Genomic DNA, 25,929 nt, shown 5'->3' on the forward strand with positions numbered 1-25,929 from the left:
TGAGCAGCGAGGTCACCATCACTTCAGTCCAAGGTACTTCGAGGCTCGCATGTTCCTCTACCTCGTCTACCTTTACCCCAACTTCGCCAGACAGACAGCCAGCCACCGGCTGCACCCGCACCTCTGCCAAAGACGGTCAGAAACAAGACTCAGGCCAGGCCGCCAACCCGGTTCTGGGAGCGCGCAGCCTAAGCCGTCTACTGCCACGTCTGCGCCATTCTCTCGGGGTAAGCCATCGTCGCCCAGCTTACTGTGTTGTCATACATGTGGAAGCGGCCCTCAGCTCTTCTTGAGGCATGCGTGTGTGTGCCAAGTAGGATATTGGCCGCGTTCGGTTTATCGACGACTCTTGGGGGTCTCTTTGCGCAACAGGCCAAGTGACGGCTTGCATACTCTATAGGTTTCTACATCACACCCGGCTCAGCTTTGGAGCAGTCGGAGTACTTCTAGGCACATCACTTTTTTTCCTTTTTTGTTCTTTTTTCGGAGCATGTAATCCCCCTACGCAAGGGCGCATTCAGTCGTGCCACGAAATGTACAGCATGATGCCGGCGCCCACGGCGATGGCAGCGAACTGCACCAGCGTCTTACGCAGCTCGGCCATCTTGTTCGGGCCCGTCTCCAGCAGCTCGGGAATGACGGCAACAGTGCCCACATAGAGGAACGTACCCGCGGTGAAGGGCAGAAGCATATCGCCCCAGGTCTGGCGGCATTGTCAGCATGTTTCGTCGTCGTTGAGGTTGTCAGCGTAACTTTCGCACTCACCAAGCTGGTTCCCCAGAGACCCGCGTTGCGCCCCATGGCGCCTTCGCCGGAGCTGCCGCCGAGCTCCTGAATGGCGATGCCGATGAGCGTTCCCAAGAGCGCGCCGAGCGCGGTCACGAACTGCGCACCCATGGCCGCCTTCTTGCTGAACCCCGATTGCACCAGCAGGGCGAAATCGCCGACCTCGTGGGGGATCTCATGGAAGAAGACGGCGACCGTTGTCGTGGCGCCGATGGTTGGGGAGGCGTAGAAGCTAGCCGACATGGCCAGGCCATCAGTGATGTTATGCGTGAAGTCGGCGCTATGTGTCTCTTGGGTTAGCCAAAGACTCGAGAATGGGCCCAGACCCGTGGTATGCGGCGGTAGCCGAGAGAAAGGCCGTACATCAGGTTGAGGTAGCCTCCGAGCTTGACACTGGGGTTGATCTCCTTCTCCGTCCTCTCCACAGCGTCACCGCCGGAGACGGCGTCGGTCTTCTTCTTCCGCGACTTGAGCTCGCCCGCCTTCTCCACGCCCGACGAGGCGCCCTCGGCCTTTGCTTCGGCATGAGAGTGGCCGGCGTGATCGTGCGAGTGGCCGGCACCACCCGTGGCAATACGCAGCCCCTTGTCCATGGCAACAAAGGTCATGAAACCGACAAGGATGGCGACACCGAGGAGCAGGTTGCGGTTCGGTTCGACGAGGACCAGGCGGGCGCGCTCGGGCTCGTCCTCGCCGAGAAAGATCTCGGGGAGTAGATGGAAGAGGGTGTCGCCCATGAGGCCGCCGACGGCGAAGGCGACCATGACGGAGAGCGAGGAGGGGTCGATGTTGGGTGGGCAGAGCGCCAGGAGGAAGTTGGGCGGGCCGGAGATATAGAGGGTCGCGAGGATGGCGTTGACGGCGGGCGAGCCAGGGAAAAGTACACCGAAGGCGCGGGAGAGGAGGGAAGGGGTGTCGCTCATCTTAGATAGCTTGTCGGCCGTGAGGCTCTGGACGACGGAGCATTGCTATTTCGAAGGCGGGTTGTTAGCATTCTGCAGTATCCCGCGTCTGGCTTGCGCGTTCCGCCTGTGCTGCGGGCAACACAGGAATGCCGCTCAATTAGAAGCTCTTATCTCACCTGCAGTTGCTCGTCGAGCTCCTCGAGGCTAAGGTCGGCGACGGCCTTGCCTGCGAAGCCGAGCTTCTCGGCCACGGAGGACGCGATGCCCAGCTGCACGAGCAGAAAAAGGGCCCAGAAGACGGGCTTCCAAGAGCGGGCCATTCTGTCTAGTGCGATTTGCTGAAGAGATTGGAGTGATGGGGTGTTTTGTTTTTTTGTGACAATGGCTGGAGAATCCGGTGTATGCAGGTGTTGTTCACAATCTTGGAGCTCGCGAGTCGCACTTTCAGACAGGACACTTGTCGATATCTCTCTCTGCTAAATTTCCTTACTAGGTGGTCTTGTCATCCCATCCCTTTCAGGGGACCTTGGGGGAGCAAATAAGCTTGGCGGGGCGGCTGTGAGCTCTCAAGCGCGGCCGAAGGGGTAATCCCGAACCATTCCTCGGTCGGGGTGCGTGCCGCGGCGCCGATGGCCGGGGCGAGCTTGGCCCATCCGCTCAGCGCAGAGTTGAGGGAGCCGAGAGCCTGAGGGGTGGCCTATAATGTTGTAGTGAAAGTGCGCCAGGTGGCAGATGGGCGTAAAGTAGGAACAACGCCACTAGGCCGTTTTGGGGGGTAGGAGTGCAACTCTTGCGTCCAATGTTGGGTTGGGATATCCGTGTGCTCTGCCGGGTCGCGACAAGTAACAAACCATCATCATGGTCAGATGAACTACGCTTCGACGTTCGAGACGGTCGCGTTATTTTCTCTTGTTTCCGTGGAAAAGAGAGATCCGCGACGAAGAAGGGGGGAGGAAGGGTCCCGGCTTGACCTATTTATGTCTTGGGAGACGAGACTCAGTTCATCTGGTCCCCTGCAACGGGCAATTGGGACGGTTTCGAGGACCCGGACGGGCTGGTGCTGCCCTCCGCCCACCGTCGCCGTGTGACGACTCTTACTTGCCAAGGTAGGTAGATATCATTAAGCCTACCTATGTACCAATGCCGTTGCCTAGGTACCTAACTATAATTGCGTGCACTGGCGCCAGAGGTGGTACTCGGGAAGTGACAGGCCCCCGGTTTGCTGGGGAGGAAAGAGTGACTATCAGGGTTGTGGTTTTCGGGATGTGGGAGGGGGGAAAGGGGGCGTGGAAACTTGAGAAAGGAGCGTTTATTTCTTTCCCCCTTCAACTTGACATGACATCTTTCGTTCTCTTGTCTCTGTCCCACCCATGGCGTTTGGCTCTGTCTGTATGCATATCTATGGACCGGAGCTTGCGAAAGTGGTCATGTCGTGGTGTCTGGTTCCGCCGGCAGCCACATGATGGCGATTGAACCCAATCAACTGTTGTTCTGGCTAGCTTCCCTCCATAAGATGCAAGCGGATCTTGTGATACGGGTACCAGAATTAAAGTTGGGAACGGGATCCAGTCCCTACAGACACTAGATGATGCAACTGGCCATGATCTCTGGGAAGGCCTTCACTCTCTCATTGTCGTAAATTGTAGAAACGCCTGGCTTGAGCATCTTAACCCTCAATGTCAAGTTTTGGATTACGTACTGGCTGGGCTGTAAACTACTCATCTGCAGCGCCTCTCCGTCATCCTAGGCCAACCAGATGTTACCGCCATTGGCGCCTAACTTGACAACGAGGGTGCGTGGCCGGAACGAGTTGTGGCAAAAAGTTCCGTATTGTATTGTAACTAGGTAGGCCCTCTTAGGTCCGAGAGAGCACCGTGTAGCAGTGCTGCCAAGAAAAAGCGCGACACAAGAAGAGAACTCCCCGGTACGTTTCCAACATCTGAAATGGAAGAGGGAACCTCCTATCACCAAGTCACTTCGATTGATTGTCAATATCGTTAGCCACCAAAGACTCACCTGTTGGGACAGGGTAGCAAGTAGTAGCCGTCAAGGCAAGCAATCACTGTCAAAGGTTCACGCGTCATAAAATTACTAGGCAAGTCTGACAAACACTTCCTTGCTCGACTTCGACGACGCCAACACATTCCAGACACACAGTGCCCACTGGATCACCAGGGCATTGAGTTGTATCTCGTCTATTGGCAGATGTCATACATTTTGCCCAAAGAGTACGGGAATGCCGTAGTCAATGTAAGGTTGACAGGAGGGCGGTGGGGTAAGATTCAATGCCGTTTACAAACATGTCAGCCGTTGTAGAGACAAAGAAGATTAGTACCCAGAGGGGGAAGAGGGCTCTCATGACTGCGTATACCAGTTTCTTGCAAAGCTGCCTGTATCTTCTTGATTTCGAGTCGGTGATCCGAACGTCATTGTTCGTCCCGAATATGCAGCACGTCCTCAGTTCTGTTGCCATTGCAAATTGCAAAGCGAAAACACCCCCTAGAGGCCGGTGGCTACCGAACTCAACCAAGACGACAGGTGAAAACAGCATAAGCTGTCAACATGTTAATGGCGGTCGCCCTCCAATCATTTCACTGCAGGCTTCTGCTCCGGAGCCAGGACGGAAGGCAACACTGCCAAAGAAGGCAAACACCTCTAGGCACCAGAGATATTCATTCACGCATTAGACAAGCGAGAAACCCAGTTTCGTAATGATCCATGTGTTTGATCGATTTGTACAGACTATATACAAGAATGCCACAGGAAGAAAATAGACACTAAGAAAGACCTGGAAAAAAGCCCGTGATTTCCTGTCCCAATGTCTTTTCCTTTGCCGCTCAAATAACCCCTGGAGGAGGAAAAAAATCCCATCCGTGATATGTTCACCAATCCCGTTGTTCACCCTCCCCCGTTGTGAAACCGAAAGTAATGCAAAAAAAACCGAAGCGAAGTTGAATGTAATCCGATGGGGAGATACACCCATGTTGTTGTTGTTTTGTTTCTTTCATAATCGTCATGACCACGTTTCCCTATCTTTTCTTTTCTTTTCCTGTCGTGGTGTGATAAGGAGCCGCGAGGGTTTCTTCAGTTGTGCTTGCTCTTGCGGAGGCTGCTGGCCTCGAGGCAGAGACCGAACTTGCCCTGGCAGCCGCAGGAGGGCCTGCACTGGAGGATCTTGCTGCCACACTTGCCGCTGATGGAGCAGCAGGAGCCGAACTCGCTGCCCTGGCAGGTGAAGCCGGTCTCGCCACCGCAGGTTCCGTCGGGGGAGATTTTCAAGCCGTTGGTGGCAGAGGGGACGGGGGCGGCAACGGTAGACGAAACCGGGACGGGGGCGGCGGAGGAGACGGGTGCGACCGTGGCGACGGGCTTGCTTGTGGCGACGGGCTCCTCGGCGGCGTACTCGGGCACAGGGGTAGCAGCCACAGAAGAGGCGGCGGGGGCGGCGGAGGAAGCGACGGCAGTCTTGGAGGGGCTGGGGGCGGGGGCAGAGGAAGCAGCGCCAGAGCCGGAGCCGGTGTTGGAGCTGGAAGAGCCACCGAGGAGGTTCAGGTTGACGGCGACGGGAAGGGGGCCGGGGGCGGCGGTAGTCTTCTCCTCCATGTCAATCTGAGGGGGGCCGTTGAAGTTCTTAGCCCTGCACTGGGCCTCAAGACCCTTGCACATCTTGTCGTTCCAGACGTAGCAGTTGGCGGCGCCGGTCGGGGGCGCGGAATCGAAGCACTCGTTGCCCTGGAGGTAGCAGGCGTCGACGCCGGCCCAGCAGCCCGTCTCAGTGGTGTAGCTCTCGACGGCCTTTCCGCACCAGTTGGCGTTCTTGAGTAGACAGTCGCTGGGGACACCGCCCTTGAAGGAGACATCCTTGGCGCTCATGGAGGTGCCGGTGGGGCTGTAGGGCTTGGGGCCGGGGACGGGGTAGGGGAACTTGGGGTTGTCGTAGAGGTTGAAGGTGTTGCCGGGCTCGGAGCCATCGACGTAGCCGGGGATGCTGACGGCGTACTCCGAAGGAATCTCGAGGGAGCCCGAGGGACCGTCCTGAATGTAGATCTGGGCGCAGCCGACGTAGTACTGGGGGTCCTTCAAGCTGACGGCCTGGTGGAGGGCGAGCACCTCGGGGCGGACGAGGTAGTAGCCTGCGGGGAGACCAGAGGGAAGCTCAACGGTAAGGAGACCCTTGTTGTCGATGAGCTTGTCGACGCACCACTGCTGGGTGGACTCGTCGTAGCCCTCGTCCCAGATCTTAAACCAGCCGGGGCCAGCGGCGGCCGACGTGGCGATGTCGTCGACCTTCTTGATGTACACAGCACAGGGGCCCTTGTGAGAAGGGTCGATGGATCCCTCCTGGCGCTTGTCGGGCCACTGGCGGAACTCAAAGGTCAGCTTGGCGCTGCCGGGGGCGGCACAAGTGTACGCGGCAGCGATCTGGCCGTCCTTGCCTGTAAATAGAATGAGTATTCGTGGATCAGGTCTGAGCGTCGTGACGCCATAAAAAGGGTGTTTGTCTTACCGCAAGCCATATCTTGGTTGGTCAAGCCGGCAACGGGGGAAGTGGCGGTATCACCCTCTTTGGGCATGCGGATGCAGGTGGCATCGCCCTGGGACTCGCCGTTGATGTACAGCTCGGAGAAGAGAGTGTGGGCGTTGGCGGCGGAGGCCAAAGCGAGGGCGGCAGTGAAGAACTTCATTTTGATGGATGGAAAGATTGGGTATCCTGGAGTGAGTTTGCGAGCGGCTTCTGAGCACGAAAGGATTCGTATGTAGCTGAGGGCAGGCCTGCTGAAGTCGAGATGGATGAAATGGAGGTTTGGTTGTTTCCAAAGAAGGTCGACGTCGATGATATTCTGAAGAAAGGACTGAAACGGAGTTGGTTTTCGAGGTGTAAGCTCTGGGCTTTGCCTATGTAGGTAGTATCAAGGAGTGGACTGTTCAACAGCAGCTTCGTTCTGGACGAGAGGGACTGAAGGGAGCAACGACAACTCAAAAGTGACGAGGCTCGGGTGGGTATAAGGAATGGAAAGTTCGTTCAAAGGTGAAAGCGAACAAGAAGGGAGTGTGAATCAGCGGCCAGCTGTGTACAGAACGCGATAGGGTCGAGAAACAAAAAGGGAAGAAGGCCTGTTATCGAGGACCCGAGATGGGTTTATATCAACCAACCAACGGTCCAAAACCCAGGCGTTCCATGACAGGCACAGTAGAGAGACCAGGCCCGAGAAGGGAGGGCCGTTTCCTCCCCTTGCCCTTGACCCCCGCCCTTGACCCTCTCCGAGGCTCCGCCGTCCTGTTGGAAGAGGATCAAGACTAGCCGGGGGGAGGGGGGGTGATGATGGTGGTTGGGTAGCGAATAGTGGCACTCTGGACTTGAGTGACTTCGAGCGCGAGAAAAGTTCAAGACGGCTTTGCACGCCCCCCCTTTCGACGTGCAGCTCCGCTCCTGCAAGGCTCATGGGCAGGCCCTGTGTGACTCCAGAGTGAGCCCGCCCTTTCTCCATCTCATCTCTTGGAAAGGCGGGCGTCGTCTGGTACCTTGCAGCAGCAGTCCGCCCCCTGCCTTTCTTCGTGCGCTTTGGGGGGCTCAAGGCGCCGGCGATTTTAACCCCTCCCTCCCAGTTCCCGCCTTGCAGGAGGAGGTGCAGTAAGGGTGGTTACATATCGTGGCGCTAGCGCGGTCTTCTTCCGCTGGGGACCGGCCGTGGTCGTCGACGACTTGAGCTGGCCAAGAAGGCAAAAAATCAGGTTCGAGCCAAGCATGTCAGATCATGGCGTCGGGAGGACCTGGGATGTATCCGTCGGGCTGTTGCAACGTGCAGGCAAAGGGAGAGACGCCTGTGAGAGAATCACTGAGGGACAGAGGCCCCGGCCAACTGCAAAAGAAGCCTGGGCCCCCTGCCAGCCTGCCAAGACGAGAAACACTGGCAAACGCTCGCTGGGCTTCTGATTGCAGGGTCCAGTGGCGTGCGTTAGCGGGCAAACGGGGAGCGCAACATGAAACGAAGGTGGGCGGCGCTACCGATACCCACCCTGAGCAAGTCTCTTATCCGGTATCCTCACTCTCAGTGCCCTTAGTGCCCCTAGCATTCTGTGCTTGCCCGTCCCATCGGGGAATTACCGCGCAGGATTCCAAGGCAAAGCAGGCCCGAAAAAGAAAAGGATCGACCAAGAGCCGACGGAGCGAATTAGACGCGCGGTGTTGTTGTCATTGTTCACATCCAACACGACGAGATTCCCCTCAGCCCTGGCGTCCGTGGGAAAACTACCCGCGGCGGCGAGGGGGGGAGGCAGCGCCACCACTATGACAACGCGCACAGTCTGGACTTTGGGAAAGGCTGTCCCCCCCCCCCAGGGTGATCGTCATCATGGGAGGAAGAGAAAGCCCGGTAGCTGCAGATGGAGCTTGCTTGGCTATGCCGCGCTAGAACTTTTGCCCGAGAGGAGAGGCTCTTGTTGGATGATGCTGATGATGACGACAGTATGTATGTCTGTAAGAGTGTACAGTAGATACACATGTTTGAGCGGCAAAAGAAAACATGACAAGTCAAGACTCGGACGCCGTTTAAGATTTGTCGATCTCCCTGGGCACTAACCCGGTCCAGCAAATCCCAAAGCCGAGATGGCCCAGGTCTGCGGGATGAGACGAGTCAATCGCTTGACTGATTCAAGCAGAGACAACGGGAAGAACCAGGAGTGGCCCAGGGGAGGGGGTTGGGACGAGACGAGTTGTTGTTGGCTACAATAGCTCTTCAACATGCTACGGGTATTGTACCGGTCTTTCGGGCAGGTTCTGCCTGGATTGTGTTTTGAGACGGCGCCAGCATGAGGAAACCCGTCGTCCGCAAATACTAGATCCCGACTTATCAACAATTGGGTTGGTCTCTCTCTCTCTCTCTGTTGGTGTTGTTGGTTGGTTCGAGGTCGGGCTGCCGAGATTAGCGCAAGGGGTGGCGGGAAGGGGGCTCCCAGGGGGGAAAGAAGAAAACATCTGTCATTGTGTTCAAGTGCGGCTGTTTGGGAGAAGATGAGACGAACCATTCGATGATTGAGACGAGACATTTCAATTAACTCCTGACCATCAGCTGACGGCTGGCCTCCCGTCAACGTCAGCGTCCAGGCGCACACACACTCGAGTGGCTTCGGCACGACGCACGATGCATGCTTATTAGGTACTCACACGGCATCTAGGCCCTGATTAACAAACCACGCACCAACGCAGTAAGGTTAATACGCTTTAAGCAAAGCCTTGAAACCTTGGGACACGACACCTTGTCTTTAAGCTTGACTGTATGGTTTGCAACTTGCGCGACTTTGCAAACGTTAAAACCGGGGCTGGGGAAGAAAGGGGGGGGCATGTACTGGAGCCAGACACTGGAGCCAGACACTGGACTTAGACAGAGCCAGAACCGGTTCCACGATCTGATGGCTCCAGCTCTCTCGCAACGTTCCCATCTTTTCTTTCCAACTTCCTCCCTCTCTCCCCCTGCCCCGATGTCACAGTGATACGTACATTCTCCCGGCCCGCAGGTCCAGTCTTCCAGGTTCCAGCACATGTTTGTTTCCCGTCCCGGGCCAGCTGCCGACCAGGCGCCACGCGCAACGAAACCCACACGCTGCAACACCGCTTCGCATGTGCCGTACCACCGCCCTGTCGGAGTCAGAGACAAGGGCTTGAAAGATGGAGCGAAAGAGCGATAGAGAAAGAGAGAAAGAGAGACAGAGATAGAGAGAGAGAGAGAGAGAGAGAGAGACGGGGAAGCGTGAAGACTTGGAAAATATGGAGACGGGACAAGCTTGCGGGCAAACAGACGCCTGCTGCTCCGATTGGCAGCCTGCAAACGCTTACATCGTACATACGCAGCCGCCCTGCCAGCAACCGCCGCCTTGCAAGCAGACCAAGTACGGATACTCCAGTCTGTAGGCATGAATGAGGTGCATCTGGGTCGCTTACCGACGAAACCCTCAAGCTTTCGCAACTCCGCTCTTCTGCCACGGCGAAACCCACCCCCTGAATCAGACCGAGGAGAGGGACCAGCATCGATTCGCTCCCCGTTGATCTCGACGACATGACAGATCCCGGAAATCTCGCAGCCCAACACCGCTCTCCACAGTTTCCCTCCCTAGGCCTGGGTCCGTCTTCTCCCTCGGTGCCGGGTCCAGAGGAGAGGAGAAAGGAGGGGGAGAACACACTTCGCCCTTCATCTGGGACGACTCGGACGAGACCTGCGTCTGGACCCCCTCCGACTCGTGGGCTGCGTTCCACAACAGTTCATGTTTTTTGCCCGGGACTCCCGTGGATATCTCCGTGGATTCTGGATAACTCGCGTGGGAACCATGGGAACGCTTCCGCCCTCATTTTGTGGACAATGCACAATCTCCCACTCACTCTCGCTTCTTTCCTGATTTCCTAAGATTGCATTGATCCTCCCTCCCCGTTTGTGTACGCATGTTGTTTGGTTTATCGCGCATTATCGCCCTGGTCCTGGCCGAGTGAGGCTCCCACTGGCTCCATCTGCAGTTTGTTGTTCCATTGTCCAATGTCCGAGCCCCCCCATTTCGGGTGGCTATTTACAATCCCATTGTTCCACGGGCCGTTCGTCACTAAGTCATCAACATTCATCAATCGCTCATTCCATCAACGAAGAGCCCACAAGCGAATGGCTTCTATTAAAAAGTGGTGAAACAGAGCGAATGACTCGGGCGCTACCCAAGCCTCCCTCCCCCTCCCCCTCCTCCCTCACGGTCCCATGCTTCTCCACCGCTTCGCAGTGCCTCGTTCGTTGCGTGGCTCAGTCAGATCTCCATTTGATGAAGTCGTTTCCCGAGTAATGTATTTGCCCACACCACCCGCCATGCTGTCCGCCCACACCCGCGGGTCCGGGCAGAGCCAGCTGGCTCAGGCATAACAGCACAACCACTATGCGCGTGCACCCGAGAGCGAGACTAAATGTGTCCAATGGCGCAACAATTCGCCTTGGCGAAAAGGGACAGGCCGTCAATGTGGCGAGTATATTGCCCACGTCATGTGCCAGCTGAGGCCATCGGGAAAGTCCAATCTGGAGAAAGATGCCTTGTGTGATGCTTTCTGTCTGTTTGTACATCTGTCTATTTGTGTCCCGACTAACGGGGGATGAGGAGACAGCGGGCCAGAACACAAGCAGCCATCCGCATCTAGCCCTCCCGGTGTCCTACGAGATCATACTCTGCAAATCCTTCAAGTTTATGATGGGATAGGTACTGGAGTCTTCGTCGCCAAGTTGACACGAGTATGTGCGCTCCCTGTGGCGAGAGCCCCCCGTTAGGCCCGGGTGTCCAAAATTCGTCAGACAAATGCCGGCCAGATGGTTTCCCCAGTCTCTTGATCAATGTCATCGACGACAGCTCAGGTTTCGACGTTCTCTCTTAAGGGGTGCACGAATGAGCAGAACCCACCGGTCCTTCTGCCGTCAAGACATGCCTACCCAAGATCGCTCGTCGTGCTGAATGTAGCCTCATATTAACATAACTCCTTGTTCTACAGGCTGCTAATCAGGGATGGCAGAGAGGAGAGATTTCTTCGTGGACTAGAGAAAGAAAAGGCCCCCGGCGGTAAGACATAGCAGGGCCATGGACAAGAACGACGGAGTAAACTCCCTTCCCACATCCCTTCATAATCTGACCATGGCCCCATTCTCCTAGCATCGCGACGACTAAAGTGTACACGCATAATTGATTACACCATTGTCTATGCAAAAGCGACGCTCTCACGCTCCCTCTAGAGACAAGCCCTCGTGTTGTTGACAAGGGAGGTAGCCTTGTTGTCCCATTTTAACTTGTTGTTTTGAAATTTCTTTTGATACACAGTATTGTACACGCCAACATCTCGTGGGTATCTTTTACAATCTTGACGGAGGCTGACTTATGACGACTCGTTGATCTTGGCAAGGATCCTGTTACAGGGAAGGAGCCCATCAGTCAGCTCGTCTGCTCTGGCGAAAGAATGGGAGGCCGCAACTTTGAACAAAGGGAATCAAAAAGGTTGCGACTTACTCGCTGTCACGGAAGAGGTGGTACTCTTCCTCGCCGACCTTGACGGGGGAGCCGCCAAACTGCATCGTGATCGTCAGCCATCAACGCCCCGGTATCGTACCTGTCACCACCCGATTTCTCTCCCGTTCATCTCGTCACCTTGACATCCTCCCTGACATGATGCGGGGGAAAGAAATGCCAAGCAAGAAACCGGTCGGGGGTTAAGCCTGCAGAGTACGAAACTTGCAGGTTTGCTTTATAATTGAAAAAGGAGGGAAGGTAATATTCATGCATCTCGACATACCTGGGGGATCAGGACACGGTCGCCAGAGCTGACACCCATGGGCAACCGCTTGCCGTCGCGGTCGAGGGCGCCGGGTCCGACAGCGAGGACCTTGGCCTCGTTGAGCTCCTTGACACTGGACTCGGGAAGGAAGATGCCGCTGGCGGTCTTGGTCTCGGCCTTGACGCGCTGGACAAGGACGCGGTCCAAAAGGGGCACGAGTGCGCGGACGGAGCGGAAGGAAGTGGCCTGTTGATACCCGTCGAGTTAACCACCAAGAACATTTTGCGGTCGCAAGGGGTCAATGGCTAGCGCAGCATCGCCCAGCACAACTGCCGAAGTCTCGGGTTAGACCGCGGCGGTCGAACGGAGGATGCTGCCAGCTAGTTTGACGGACTTTGAGAGTGTGTTCTCACCATTGTGACGTTTGGAATGGATCAAGGAGGAGTGCGCAAGTGTTGGTTGTGGAGACGAATTGGCTGATGACAAGCAATTGAGGATGAGGTTCAAGTTCGGGAGACGAGCTTTAAGCCTTGAAGCTATTCCAAGAGCTTCCAGAATGTCGACAATTTTTTTGGGCCTGTCGGTCAAAGGATTTCCCGATGCCCCACCATTCGTACAGTGCAATCATGGTGCATGTGTAATATGAACACGGTAAGGCATGTCTGTCTCTGTCAAGGATCCAGCATTTACAAAACGACAAAGAAGTGACCGACAAGATAGAGGCATACATTTTCCTTACAATCTACCTAAATGACCTTCTCGTGCTGATCTAACACGTATTCAGTATGAGGGAGGTAGGCGGTAAGGATATCAAATTTCACCAACAATGATGGGTACAACATGATCTACAGCAGTGCGAGGATGCTCCAAGAGTACAACTTGCACCAAATAATGATTATCTACTTTACTAGGGTTCAATCGCTTGAAACAACCTGAATTGAGCCGAGGGTACGGCATCTACATAATATCCTGTATGTGGGCTACGTCACCACCCAACCTATAAGAAGAGTGTCTGTCATCGCTTTCTCCCCCACCCCCCGTCTCGAGGCGCCCATATCATGAGAAATATCATCCGCCGCGTCCTGTTCCCATCCCAACTATTTCCATCCTGAGTCCGTCTACAGCCGAAACGCCATTTTAACATGCAATCTGAGAAGTCACTACCACATGAAGGGATCGAAGACCTATTTAGGAGGCTGTGGTGGCTCCAGAGTGTGGACGTGATCCTCGGCGTGGACCACACGGCCTGGCTCAGGTTGCTGGCAAATGACCGTGTTGGCAACCCAGGGCTCATCCAGAATCTCTTGCATCGTTGCTCTCTCCTTGACCTTGATCTCGAGCATACGCCCGATAATGTGGCGAGACTCACGAGGAAGCAGGCGCAAGATTCGCCAAGGGCCCCGTATGACCTCTTTCTTGTCTGTCTGTTGTCCCTCGGCACGAGTCGAGTTTGGTGGAGCTTGGGTCGAGGATCCCTGCGATGCCTGACCTTCAGTCTCTTTTGGCTCATGCTTATGTGTTTGATGTTTGCCTTCCTCAAACATGTCTCTCTGTGGAGTGTCCGCGAGATCGTTGGCCGACTTTGACGGCATAATGAGCTTTTTTGGGTCATGGCCTGGTGTGGGCTCGGCCGCGAAGAGCTTGAACGAGTTGTCTGTCATGCGAGGCACCTTCCAGGGAAATCTTCGCAAGGTCATGCAACAGAAGATGATCGCGAGTGACCAAATGTCGACTGCCTGGGGATCATACTTTCGCTCGTCATAGACTTCAGGAGCCAGGTAAGGATCGGATCCTACGATGCCTGGGACTAGTGAGTCTTGTGTTTTGGAACCAATACAAGAGTTACTTACCAGAAGCAAGCACAATGTCGCTTTCGAAGGGATATTTGAAGACATGGGCACTACCAAAGTCGATGATCTTCATAATACCATGCTCGCTGACCACGACATTGTCGAGTTTCATATCCCGGTGCGCAAGGCCCATGCTGTGGAGATATGTCACGCCGTTGAGGATCTGCAGGAAGCAGCAGCCGACTTCCTCACGTGTCATTTTGCCTGTCATTACGCAGGCAAAGAGGTCATATGGAGCGTACTCCATAACCTCATACCACTTGCCCTTCTCCTGGAGGATGTCCAAGGTCTCTATGACATTGCCGTGATGCAAAGTCGATCCGACGCAGAATTCGGCCGTCAACTTCTTGACATACTCTCTCTCGGTTTCGTAAGAGTGTCTGGGTCGAAACTCCTTGACAGCGAAAACAACACCATCGTCACTCCGCTTCATCAGCCTTACGGAGCCCCCAGCGCCTGAACCAAGGACCCTGCCGAGCTTTCCATACTTGGAAGACAGTCCGTGATCATCTCCAAAAGGGAGTTGATGTTGCGACCCTCGCGTGGGCGGGGTTCTTGCACCAGACCGAACAGACGAGGGCGAGGCTTCTCTCTTTTTCTTGTGATGTCCGCCGACCTTGAAGAACCTCTTGAGGTCCGCGAATGAGCCTTGTCTGCCCGAAATACTGGCCGAATCATCGTGAGGAATCTGCAGTTCATCGCCGTTGCCCTTAAGATTGCCCAGGAGGCCTGACTGTCGCTTGTCGCTTGGTCGGCCTAAGCTCGACGTTGAGCCAGACGGAGACCCGTGCTTGTTCTTTCTGCGCGAAAACACAAATCTTGAGTCGATCTGACCCCGTTGAGGATGCGAGGGCGGAGGTTGGCGTTTGTGGGCGGCGTAAGGGTCGTTAGCGTCCCCACCAGGCGTCATCGGCTTGGAATAGTACAGAGAGGCCCGAGACGGACTAGATTCTCGCGATACCGGAACTGAACCTCCTGCACCGATGGAAAACATGCCCTTTCTGTGCGACCTGGTGTCATAGTCTCGATCGTCGGCAGACGTCGACCGTGTCGCGACTTCCTCGTTCGACTTGCCTCGGATAGGCAGCCCCTTTCTGGCCGACGATGGCGGCGAGTCCTGGGAGGAAGATGCTTGGGGGGTGATGACCGAGGGTTCGCTCGAGGAGGGTTTCTTGTCGTCATGCTGGTCTCCCTTCTTCTTTGCTGCCGGGTCTGAGGGATCGGTCCCTGCCGGGGTCAGAGGAGGCGACTGCATCGGATGTGCCGGACCAAAACGCGGTGATCTTGGTCCGCTGGAGACCGGTGTGGGTAATCTGCTATTATCGGACTCGTCTTCTCGAGAGCAAACCTATAAGGAACAAGGAGATGTCAGCAACAGAGCAGGTTGTGCAGGCTGGTGCGTGCGAGACAATGAAGAAGCTGGGCTGGCATGGCAAGTCTAGGGCACCTAGGATGAGCATGGGACTGACTGATCAATGGAGCCTCCCAACAGAAGCTCCATCCAGAACGAGCCCAAATGGTTGTGGGGGGTAGACAAGGTGTTTGGGAGAGGGGCCTAGACATTGATGCGGTGTTGCTCAGAGAGAGAGTAGAGGGGTAGAAATAGACTTTGAAACGCAAGCCCAGGAGAACGCCCAAGCAGAAGGCAAGCAAGCCAGCGCTGAGGTCGCCGAGGACAAGCATTAAAAGACGAGATGGATAACGTACACGAGAAGCAGGTAGCGAGTATGGTTCAAAGCCAAAGACATTCATCCGGCGTTGCTGCAACGGTGCACTTTGAAGGGATTTGGAAAGGGCTCTGAGCTCCTCGGGCGTGACTTCGGGCAGGGAGGCTCCGGTAGCGGCGTCAGTGGGAGACTGGGTGTCTGTCGGTGATGTCGTGGTGACGGTTGGGGTGATTTCCTGAACGGAAGAAGCGAAGCGGACTGCGGGCGCATCTTGGGGGGGCATCTTGTCTTTGTCGACATTGGTGTTATCCGACGCGGTGCGGGAGATTTCTGGGCATTGCGACAAGCGCAGCGGTCAGCACGAGATCGGCGTTGGCGGCGAGGATGAGAAATGCAGGTGCAGGTACAGGTGCAGGTGCAAGAAGTTTGGGGCGTGGGCGTGGGCGCGGAACATTGGGTGAGACTGGGAGGGAGTGTTTGACTGTGACATGCGCAACGGACGAACCGAGGGCGGGGTTACGCCGGAACAGACGGAAGAATAAGTAGGGTGTTTGTTGTACCTGGGACTTGTGATGCCTCCGTGTGAGGATCGCGGGCGGGAAACGGGGTAGCCATGACCCCGACAGAATCGCGCAGTTCGTCTGCTGGGGGAGAGTATTCGGTCGCGTGTAGTCAAGAGACGAGGTTGACGGCGGGGGAGGGAGAGGAGCAGGAGGAAAGAAATTCAAACCAAACGACGCAACGTCGGGTTTGTGACAGAAAAGTAGTGTACAGATGGATACCCAGCACACCCAAGGACGGGCAGTGGATGCCGCCAATTGCGGATGGTGGGGCAAAGCACTAATTGCTTGGGTGCACTCTGACTGTACGTACACAGCTAAAATGCACCGCATGGGTAAGCGTCGCGAAACATGAGGTAAGGCCCCTGCGAACAAGAAGCATCTCTGCCATTATCACTAGCCCTCGCCTATTACTCTTACTACGGACGTGGTCTCCGTCGCTCCTGCCGGTCCTGTTGGACTCTCATGACATGATTCCTCTGGATAGATAGTGGGAAGTATTGGGAGAGTAGGAGGACGACGGAGTAGAGGGGACTTTTCGCGGGTCCGTCTGTCTTCCCGTAACCCGCAGCAAGTAAAATCACGGCGGGAATAGAGAAGGGCGCGCAAGTACATGATACAACACATAGCCGGAAAGGTTTGGCAGGAAAAAGGTGCAACCTGACTGGTCGCCGTCATCGTTACCCATCCCTTATCGGAGAAGCAGCGGGCAGGATAAGACACCGAGACATCGCACTGGAGCATTTGGGCCGCTGAAAGGGGAGCCGAGAGGGGGCCGGGGAGGTCTTTACGGCTTGAGGGAGACCGCGAGGCAAGCCGCAACACTTGGCAGCCCGCCTAAAATCATGGATGCATTGCGCGTATCTACATCAGGAACCCGACAGAAGGGCCCTGCCGACCACTCCTGGCCCGCTCTGCCAGCCTGGCAGCCAGCCCCTGCCTGTCCCTGTGGTGATCGGAATATTCTATTTTTTCCTCAACCGGGCCACTTGCCCATGCCACCGCCAACAACCGTCCATAATGAACACCCCTGGTCGCTGGCCATTTGTTTTGTGGTTCTTGGCTTCGCATCAGTGACACATGCGACGGCACTGAGGCGCCATTCGGCCGTTTGGGTTGGTCATACCTTCACCGATTTTACGAATCTCGCAGAAGAACCAAGTCCCAAGACACAAGAATTCATGGCTATTGATGGTCCTGCCAGCTTCGGACGTGGCCCGATCCCCACAAGGCCGATGACTCCTCTCACTTGACGCCCCTTGGAAAATCTTTTTCTTGTCTCCCCGAGTCCCGACAGTAGGTTTCCAGGGCACATCCCGTCCGCCAGGCTAATGTCCACCAGATCATTCGACAGTGCAGCTCTTGCCTAGGCCGGGACGAACGAGTCAAGCCCGCGAGGAAACAAAAGTACACCAATCCCAGCCCGTCTTCGCCCTCCTTCACGAGAGACAGCAGAATCAACTCTGAAAACGCACAAATTTTACCATCCGCCGGCTCACGCAAGCCGTGAGGGCCAGCTCTTCTCTCGGCTTCGGCAGTCAGACCGGGTTCCAATGACATGACTAAGTAGCACGAGGAAACTGAGCCTCGCTTCCCTCCTGAGCTACCCCTTGGGCCGAGACAACACATGTTCAGCGCACATGCCGAGACGTACCTCACTTGCCATTCCGCAGTACCGCCGCATTTCCGGTCTCAGACCGACAAGCCGAGCACGGTGGCGTGGGTGCTGATGTGTTGCAGCTGCAGCATGAAAACGGCCAACGTTCCGTCACATCACCGGCATCAAATCGGTCCCACTTTGACGATGGTCGGGAGGCGTTCGCTGCACATGACAGGCTGCTTCGATGGAACCTTTTCGTCCAGGCACGATGCAAAAAGAGGATCACTTCCCAGGGGCGAAAATGTGGGCAGGGCAGTCTGTCCAGATCTGGACTCCCAGCCCGTCGCATCCAGCGGGGAAGCTGTGGTGCTGCATCAACCAGAACCTAATGTCACTGTGGAAGCCTCCGAGCTAAACTTTTCAGCACTGGCACCTAGATACTAACAGCATACAGGTACTGATACGATACTGTGTAGATGCAGCTCCAGTTGGAGTATGGACGTGCAAGCTTCTTGCTCAAATCGGCACCCCTGTCGATCTCGATTGCGAAGCTTTCTCAGACTTGACCGGTTCTTCTCCACTGATGCGCTGGCCTTTGCCGCTTGCAACTCGGGGTTGAACTCGCCTCGCTGACCCAGCCTCTCACTTTGGTTCGGCGCGGCACGATTGAGACTTTCTCGCAACCAACCCTTCTCGGCCCGGAGAATCCAAGCTCCAGGCCGACCCGGCTCTACGCATTTCCACGAGCATCGCGTTTGCTTTTCGTCATGGTGTACTTGGCTCTCTGACGTCTCTGGTCTTGCATCGGCCAGTCCGCTAGCTCGCTTCATTCGCCCGCAGACGGCCGCTGACCACCAGCTGTCTCGCGCAAGCGACAAAGGTGAGAACAGACTTCATCTCAAACCAAGACCGTGTTCTCGACGTCACTGCCCCGTTGGAACTTCTGGGGCGCATGATGCACCTCTCGTGGTTTGCCATGTTCCGATCACGCGACGCTGGTGCACCAACGTTTGTGCCATACTCTGCCTGTTGGCTTAGCGGTTGGATTTCTGATCGTACAAACACCTCCTGCTATTCTGTCCTTGCCTCTACCCCTTCCAATTATAGTACATCAAAGGCGCTCTTTTTCGTTTGACATGGTATACAAGTGGATACGTTCCGCGCCTGACTCCGGTTTTATACGTGGTTGAAATTCGACTTTCGTAGGACGGGTGCTCTCTCATGGCACGACGTTGATGCCAATCGACTTGGCCTGGAAGATAATAGACCGGCAGAGCGACTCCAGGCTCAGTCCCGACAGACGCATTTCAGTTTGTTTAATCTTGGCGATTTCGTAGACGTGCTTCAAGCTGACCGTTCCGACCGTCTCTTTTCCGGGGTTGCTCGCACCCTTCCGCTTGCCTTTGTTCCCCGGGGGCACCTCGGCGGCGTTGAGGAGGAGCCACGACGTGTGAGGCGTCCGAATTTCGAAATGGAATGATCGGTCACCTCGGACGGTAACTCTACAAGGCGTCGGCGTGCCAGGGTTGATGTGCGCCGTTCTTGCATTGAATTCCTACGGCGAGCAGAGACGTATGAGCATTGATCTCGACCATGGCATAATCGCGCCCCCTTAAAAGCACAGATGTTGGGCATATGGTGGTATGTGTTGATCGGGGTGTCCAAGGAGAAGTCTCACCTTGCAAAAGTCCATCGATTTGACACCCTTGCTACCCAGCGCTGGACCGACGGGTGGACTTGGGCTCGCCTGGCCGGCGCCCACGATGAGCTTGACGACCTGGTCGGCCATAGTCGCTCCTCTTTTCGACATGATCGCGAGTTGCAAACGGCTTGAGTTGCTGTTGTTGCCGGGAGGGTGGTCAAAGGCGGGTGGTAAGCAGGTATATGCGCCGTGGGTAGTAGTAGGGTCGACAGCTTCGCTCTATCTGATGCTCAATGTTCGGAGGTGGAAAATTTAGGAGCCTTAATGCACTAGCCACGCGCCAAACGTCCAAGCGACCGGGATGCTCGGGGAACGCAGGACCCACCCTGGTCGCCTTAGCCACAGTTTCACCGTCATTGGGTCGTGGGATGACCCCTCGGCCCCTCCGCTGGATCTTGTTTGGGGGCGGTCAACTCAACATCCTCTCTCATCTGGGTTTTCCTCTTAAGACCACATCAAGAAGCTTGTTCTCCCTGTTCATTGCACAGACTTGCTACTCTTCTCCTGCAGAAATACGGACTCACAACCTATCCGCTCCTTTTCGTCCATCTCCCTCCCGAGTCCTGTCTTCAACATGTTCAAGTGGGCGCAACAAAAGTAAAGCGTCTGCTGCCGTCCTCTCTTGCGTTTGCCAAGGCTAATCTATCTAATCATTTCAGACTCGCCGATGTGGCGGGTACCCAGGAGCCGATTTACGGCCCAACAGCCATCAGATCCGTTGCCGAGGAGGCTAAGACAACCACACACACCGAGACCACCAAGGACGACCTGAAATGGATCGCGGCCGACTCGACTTCGGTCGAGACGCAGAGCTTCTACTTGATGGGCGACAACGGACATCTTGGACTGGCTCAGGTCATCTACAGCAATGTTGGGTACGGGACAGACTCTGCCCCATGGCGCCCACTGATGCTGTCTTCTGTCACGCTAACCTTTTTGCCTTGACGCAGAGGCATCCGCACGACTTGTCAGTTCAACGCCAAGATTTTCTATCCTGGGAAGTCGAAGCCCACTGTCTGGGAGACCACGCAGCTCGAACACTACGAGGTCAGCGATGACCGCATGTCCTTCTACGCCGACGACTGCGCCGTCGAGCTGTCCGAGGACGGCACCTACTACACGATCAAGAGCATGAACTCGGAGAACGCGATTGTCAATCTCAAGGTCACTCGCACCGCACCAGGATTCCATGCCGGCAAGACGGGCAAGACGCTGTTCGGTACCGACCTGGCAAAGCCTTGGGGAACCATGCGCCACGCCTTTTGGCCGCGATGCGTCGTCGAGGGCACCATTACCACCAAGGAGGGCCCCGTTGACTTCACAGGCCGCGCGTTTTACGTCTACGCGCTGCAGGGCATGAAGCCTCACCACGCGGCGGCCAAGTGGAACTTTGTCGACTTCCAGGGCCCCAACTTCTCGGCTGTCATGATGGAGTACACCACGCCGCCCTCATATGGTTCAACGGTCGTGAGCGTTGGCGGCATCGCCAAGGATGGCGAGATGATCTACGGCGGCGTCACCCAGACAGCCGCGCATACCAAAGTGAAGAACGACGCTGTCAACGAGTGGCCGGAGCCCGAAGAGATCAAGTTCACGTGGTCCGGCAAGGACAAGGACGGCAAGGCTGTCGACGCCATCATCGAGGGCCCCTTAGGAGAGCGTCTTGACAGAGTGGACGTTTTGGCCGAGGTTCCAGGCTTCGTCAAGAAGATAGTAGCGGGCACAGCGGGTACCAAGCCTTACATCTACCAGGTGAGCTATATATTGTCGTGTCATATGCTGTACGCTCTGTACTAACATCAATCCGCAGTATTGTCCGACAAAGACCAAGCTTACTTTGAAGCTCAAGATTGGAGACGAGGAAATATCCGAGGAGGGTCTCTGCTTCAGCGAGGCCACTTTTATCTCCGAATAGATATGGGTAATGAAGCGACGACTGTGACTTCTTGGGTAGACGTTGCTGGTGTGGTTAGGCGTTCTGATGGGGCTCTCTGGTCACTCGCTCCTTGGTTACGCGCACATTTGTTCATAACAATGTTCTAATACAATTAAACACTTTCCATGTTCTGACTAAAATGCCCATTTATCTATCCGTACGTGGCGGAGCCGTGTCTGTACTCTCGACTGTCATTGAATCTGTACCCGGGGGACCCCGAAGACCCTGACCCCAACGCCAAAGTTCCGTGTTGAAACAAGACATCTGACAGGTAGAGAGAGACTGCGTCTCTTCGACTGAGTCGTAATGGTTCAGGGGGTTGTACAGTGTCTGCCTGAGGTAATCACGGTGTTTCTGCACGGGGCAGCCAAACGAGCACAGTCCAACTTGATGGCAAGGACCTTCAAGAAGCTTGACAGGATGCCTAGATACGGGGTACCGTGCGTCTTCCAGAGAGGTCGTGTTTGCAGCAAGCCCCGCTCGGTACCCACCACCTTCCTTCCGTTCCTGGGATACGGTCCCATGCTTCTCCTTCTCAACCCATCGACGCCTCGACTAGCGCTCCTCCACTTCCCACGCCAAAGCTCACTAACAGCCAGGCGGAGCAGCGTGCTACACGACTACAGTAACATCTACATTTACCAACCAAGTGCGCGATCATCCACAATGCCGCCCATGATCCCCTCGCGCGGCGGTCCCAGCGCGGCCAAACGAGGCATTGCGTCCAGAGTGCCCATGGGGGGCAAGTCCAAGACTATCCTTCCCGGCGCGGCAGGTGCCAAGCGACACCGGTAAGCATTTGCTCACCTGTTGCTGTTCATTCTTGGGGGGGATGTAGTCACTGACCTGGAGAATAGTAAAATACAAAAAGATTGCATCAAGGGCATCAGTAAGTTCTACTCCCATTCTGGACCAAAACACACAAATACCTGTGTGTAGAGAAGAGAGAGCCGCGCTAATCTAACGCATTTCGCACAGCGAAGCCCGCTATCCGGTATGTATTCCTGATGATTTCATATCAAGCTCTTAACGGGTTTCACTCTACCTATGCCCCGATCAAGGCGAATCATCTTTTTCTTCGGCAAAAATCGAGAGAGACTCAAGTTCTTTCATCTTCCTTTGGCCACGATATCACCCGGGCTTCATCGCCTATCTTGGCGTTCTCACTTACCCACCTCTGGTGTCTCGCTACACCTTAGCATGACTGCTTTCACTTCTCCACGATCTTAGTTTAACACGAACAATGCTAACACTCAATGTCGTATAGCCGTCTCGCCCGTCGCGGTGGTGTCAAACGTATCTCTGCCACGATCTACGATGAGGCACGCGGTGCTCTCAAGTCATGGCTTGAAGCAGTAAGTCTCAGCCTCTATGACCACTACCCCCCCCCCCCCCTACTATACTACGCGTGAGCCTGGGCTAGACTTTAACACTCATCATAGGTTCTCGGCGACTGTATCACGTACACTGAACATCGTGGGGCCAAGACAATCACAATCCACGATGTAAGTTTGCATTCAAACCCACACGCTCCTGGCTATTCAGTGCCCCGGTTTTAACCCATTCACAGGTACTCCACGCTCTCAGACGTAGAGGCACGCCGATTTACGGTTTTGACCCGGATACTTGGGTCGACCCGAAGAGCCGCAAGGCGGCGGTGAAACAGGACTGAGCGCCGTCGTCCGTAACGAGAAATGTGTCACGACCCAACATCGTTTTGCTGGAGTAATTATATTCTGTGTTCGTTTTTTTAATCACCCACGATACCGCCTGTTTGTCAGGTTATGCTTGGCGTTCTAGGTCAGGCAAGTAAGGCCCAAAACAAAAAGCCCCTTTCACAAACTGCGTTGCTTTTCAAACCCCGTCCTTAAGAAGGGAAGAGGGCTATACTCAATCTTGGGTATCCGCGACGTTGGGACAGGGATCGGTCACCGCCGGGACTCAGTTACCACGACGGGTGCATCACTAACCCGAGAGGGTCTTGCACGAGAGCGTCGAGCAAGGATGAACGGAAGACGATGGAAGTCCTCAGGGCAACGGGGTTTCGAGGGAGGGGGAACTCCACCGGGGAGCTTACGTGTTATGGACAGACAGGAGAGTCTCGCCCGTGGTGTCAGCAAGCAGAGAGTATTTGGGACCGGCTCGGACAAATCAAGAACGCCGTTAGGAACACCATAAAATATGCCATGCTAGTTGAAAGGGGGGTATTGATCTCCAGGGGGGGCTCGATGAGCAGATGGTAATTTCGAGTCTACGTGTCCCGAAACTCTTCAATGTTTAGATTGCCGAGGACACTCAAAGAGAGATAGCAATCAAGAGCAAACATCAAAGATTGAACACCGCTACACAAGATGCAAAATGCAGATTGCGAACAAAGGGACAAACAGATCGAGCCGATGCGCCAAAACGAAGGGATTCAATTAGGCAAGCCAAGGAGCAAGGGGTACCTTTGACCTCCTTCCCTGTTGCCGCGTCTCCGGTGGTATCTCGAATATCCACAATGTCGCGCACGAAGCGCCGGGTTCCGTCTACCTCACTCCTCCGCTCTATGCATATGGCCAACTGGATAAATAAATAAACAAAACACCGTCCATAACCGTAATAACGAGGGGTATCGTTTGAAGTGCAGATCAAAAGAAGTCGGGAAAGAAGCCACCAAGAAACACGACCCTGCGAGGGGAGCGCCAGCCGGCATGTCCACATAGGTTCTGGGGTATAACTGTTCCATCCGCCGCCGCCGTCCGCCGTCTGGCCATTGCAACCGCTTCGCAGACAAGACCCGCAACACAAAAAGGAACATAGAAAAATTAAAACATGTACCACCATTCTGACCAAAGGCCAGATTTGAGGAAGCATTCAAGACAGAGAGAGAGGCTTCACCTCTTCTTCTTGGTCATCTCCCGCTCGGCCAGCACAGCGTCCAGCGTCTTGGCGGCCCAGCGCTCGCGCTTCCTGAAGGTGCCGTTGAAGAACTCGGGCAGGACCATCTGGCTGTTGGCGTGCTCCATGGCGAATCCGACCTCGGCGTCCTTGCCGCAGCGCTCGCGGGTGATGCGGACGGCCTCGTCGAGCATGTCGGCGCCGACGCCCTTGCCGCGGTAGCGGAGCTTGGTCGTCCAGGCGCGGATGATTCCCTTGCCGCCGCGGAAGCTGCCGGCCTTATTCCGGCGCTTGCTGCTGAAGGACGTCGCCGCCATAGGGCTCGCCGGCTCGAGGTGCAGAACGAGGGCGCCGATGATCTCGGAGCCGAACCGGGTGCCGAGCACGAGATCCTCCTCGCCGGGAGAGGCGTCTGGGTGGGGCCGGATGAAGGACCATGATATCTGCTCAGCAAGGGGCAGGTAGCCACTTGTCACCCAGCGGATGGCCAAGAGGTAGGCCATGATGACGCCGCTGAGAAGGGTGAGCGCCATGCCGATGTCGCGCTGACGGCCATAGGAGTACTGGTAGGCGACGCCGAGGGCCAGCGCAAGGCCGGCCATGGGGACGGGGTGAAAGACGAGTGCGTAGGCTGCCTGTTGGCGTTGCTGGGCAATGGAGTCGGCGACGAGGTGCAGCGCTTCGGCCTTGTCCTCACGGGTGGAGAGGATCTCGAGCGACAGCGGAGGAATGTCGTCGAGAGGTTCGAGCGCGTGAGAAGATGCCAATGGAGATGGCGCCGCGGGTCGGTGGCTGTTGTGGGCGGCACCGGTGGGCTGAAGCACGGGGGTGTTGGTGTTGGACGACATGGCTGAGGGGTTCAAGACCAAGTTGGCGCGTAGAAAGGTGAAAAAAGCTGGACGACTGTCAGAAAAAGGGACGTCAAAGTTGTGTGTCGACAAAGACAAGTAAGAGACGGCGAACAGGATGCGGGTGAGCGTAGGTTGTGTGAGTTGTGACAAATAGGATGAAAAGCTTGTCAATATTTCAGATGAGATGGGCAAGTTTTCCACATCCACACACGTCTACATCTGGACTGGTCTGGATCACTGGGAAGCCGATAGCCGTGGCCGTGGTGGAAACTTTCGGCGCTTTTGACGCAGGCCCCACGCACAGAAGCACTCGGAAGAAACTTCCAAACGGCCTGCCGGAGCGTTGATCGGCTCTGGGCGCCGATGAAGACGTGTTGTGGCTATGCGGCGGCTCAAGTGTGTCGAGGAGAGATATCGGGTTGAGGTATGTGCCAAGACACAGAACAGAGTAAGAGATGTGGAAGAACGAGTGGCCCAGGACGAGGGGGTATGAGAAAGGACTGCAAAGCAAAGCAGAGCAAACAAAGGTACAATATTCAGAAAGAAGAAGAAAACTGGGAGAAACTGCTGTTGTCGTAGAATGAAAAAGAAAGGACGCCGTGTCTTCTTACCTGCGCTTGTCTTGATGGCCGGGACGGCATGGTTGAAAGTGTCGGTCAGGGCATTGTGAGAGTGCCAGTTGCTCACGTTGAGCTCGCGGATGCCCATGTGGTGATGCGACTCCATATTATTGGTTCGTCGGTTCTGTCGGGTCGATCCAATTGGGAGGGTTTCCTCTAATGCTGGGGGACTCGGGTACTAGGGAACAACGCTTCGCCAGTTACAGATGCTGTAATTGCTGCGAGAACGGCCGCTAACGGGTTGACAATGACGCCGGCTCGATTGGCTGCAGCAAGCCGGGGGGGAAGGT

General features: G+C 55.6%; 8 protein-coding genes across 8 annotated transcripts; 2 read left to right on the forward strand and 6 right to left on the reverse strand.

Moving 5' to 3' along the window:
- Nucleotides 1–517: 517 nt before the first annotated feature.
- On the reverse strand, nucleotides 518–2,011 carry CH63R_04775 (ZIP Zinc transporter; the record flags this gene model as incomplete). The annotated part of the gene is made up of 4 exons (XM_018299750.1): nucleotides 518–703; nucleotides 766–1,066; nucleotides 1,150–1,754; nucleotides 1,868–2,011. 4 exons carry the CDS (start codon nucleotides 2,009–2,011, stop codon nucleotides 518–520), a joined length of 1,236 nt encoding a protein of 411 aa, XP_018160996.1.
- Nucleotides 2,012–4,775: 2,764 nt separating this feature from the next.
- Nucleotides 4,776–6,376, reverse strand: CH63R_04776 (Endoglucanase B; the record flags this gene model as incomplete). The annotated part of the gene is made up of 2 exons (XM_018299751.1): nucleotides 4,776–6,127; nucleotides 6,199–6,376. The coding sequence occupies 2 exons, from the start codon at nucleotides 6,374–6,376 to the stop codon at nucleotides 4,776–4,778; spliced, it is 1,530 nt and encodes a 509-aa protein (XP_018160997.1).
- A 5,201-nt stretch (nucleotides 6,377–11,577) lies between these two features.
- CH63R_04777 (Chaperonin 10 kDa subunit) lies at nucleotides 11,578–12,389 on the reverse strand (the record flags this gene model as incomplete). Its single annotated transcript, XM_018299752.1, has 4 exons — nucleotides 11,578–11,608; nucleotides 11,709–11,767; nucleotides 11,992–12,219; nucleotides 12,387–12,389. The coding sequence occupies 4 exons, from the start codon at nucleotides 12,387–12,389 to the stop codon at nucleotides 11,578–11,580; spliced, it is 321 nt and encodes a 106-aa protein (XP_018160998.1).
- Nucleotides 12,390–13,157: 768 nt separating this feature from the next.
- On the reverse strand, nucleotides 13,158–16,105 carry CH63R_04778 (Nitrogen permease reactivator protein; the record flags this gene model as incomplete). Its single annotated transcript, XM_018299753.1, has 4 exons — nucleotides 13,158–13,774; nucleotides 13,824–15,171; nucleotides 15,531–15,820; nucleotides 16,051–16,105. 4 exons carry the CDS (start codon nucleotides 16,103–16,105, stop codon nucleotides 13,158–13,160), a joined length of 2,310 nt encoding a protein of 769 aa, XP_018160999.1.
- A 2,764-nt stretch (nucleotides 16,106–18,869) lies between these two features.
- On the reverse strand, nucleotides 18,870–19,460 carry CH63R_04779 (50S ribosomal protein L11; the record flags this gene model as incomplete). The annotated part of the gene is made up of 2 exons (XM_018299754.1): nucleotides 18,870–19,205; nucleotides 19,329–19,460. 2 exons carry the CDS (start codon nucleotides 19,458–19,460, stop codon nucleotides 18,870–18,872), a joined length of 468 nt encoding a protein of 155 aa, XP_018161000.1.
- Nucleotides 19,461–19,926: 466 nt separating this feature from the next.
- Nucleotides 19,927–21,267, forward strand: CH63R_04780 (Survival factor 1; the record flags this gene model as incomplete). The annotated part of the gene is made up of 4 exons (XM_018299755.1): nucleotides 19,927–19,949; nucleotides 20,012–20,227; nucleotides 20,303–21,104; nucleotides 21,163–21,267. The coding sequence occupies 4 exons, from the start codon at nucleotides 19,927–19,929 to the stop codon at nucleotides 21,265–21,267; spliced, it is 1,146 nt and encodes a 381-aa protein (XP_018161001.1).
- Nucleotides 21,268–21,810: 543 nt separating this feature from the next.
- On the forward strand, nucleotides 21,811–22,960 carry CH63R_04781 (Histone H4; the record flags this gene model as incomplete). The annotated part of the gene is made up of 6 exons (XM_018299756.1): nucleotides 21,811–22,079; nucleotides 22,146–22,177; nucleotides 22,267–22,282; nucleotides 22,556–22,643; nucleotides 22,731–22,793; nucleotides 22,859–22,960. The coding sequence occupies 6 exons, from the start codon at nucleotides 21,811–21,813 to the stop codon at nucleotides 22,958–22,960; spliced, it is 570 nt and encodes a 189-aa protein (XP_018161002.1).
- A 1,204-nt stretch (nucleotides 22,961–24,164) lies between these two features.
- On the reverse strand, nucleotides 24,165–25,745 carry CH63R_04782 (Acetyltransferase; the record flags this gene model as incomplete). The annotated part of the gene is made up of 2 exons (XM_018299757.1): nucleotides 24,165–25,063; nucleotides 25,631–25,745. The coding sequence occupies 2 exons, from the start codon at nucleotides 25,743–25,745 to the stop codon at nucleotides 24,165–24,167; spliced, it is 1,014 nt and encodes a 337-aa protein (XP_018161003.1).
- Between the last annotated feature and the right edge of the window lie 184 nt (nucleotides 25,746–25,929).

Source organism: Colletotrichum higginsianum, chromosome 3, assembly GCF_001672515.1.
Source record: "Colletotrichum higginsianum IMI 349063 chromosome 3, whole genome shotgun sequence".
NCBI lineage: Eukaryota > Fungi > Ascomycota > Sordariomycetes > Glomerellales > Glomerellaceae > Colletotrichum > Colletotrichum higginsianum.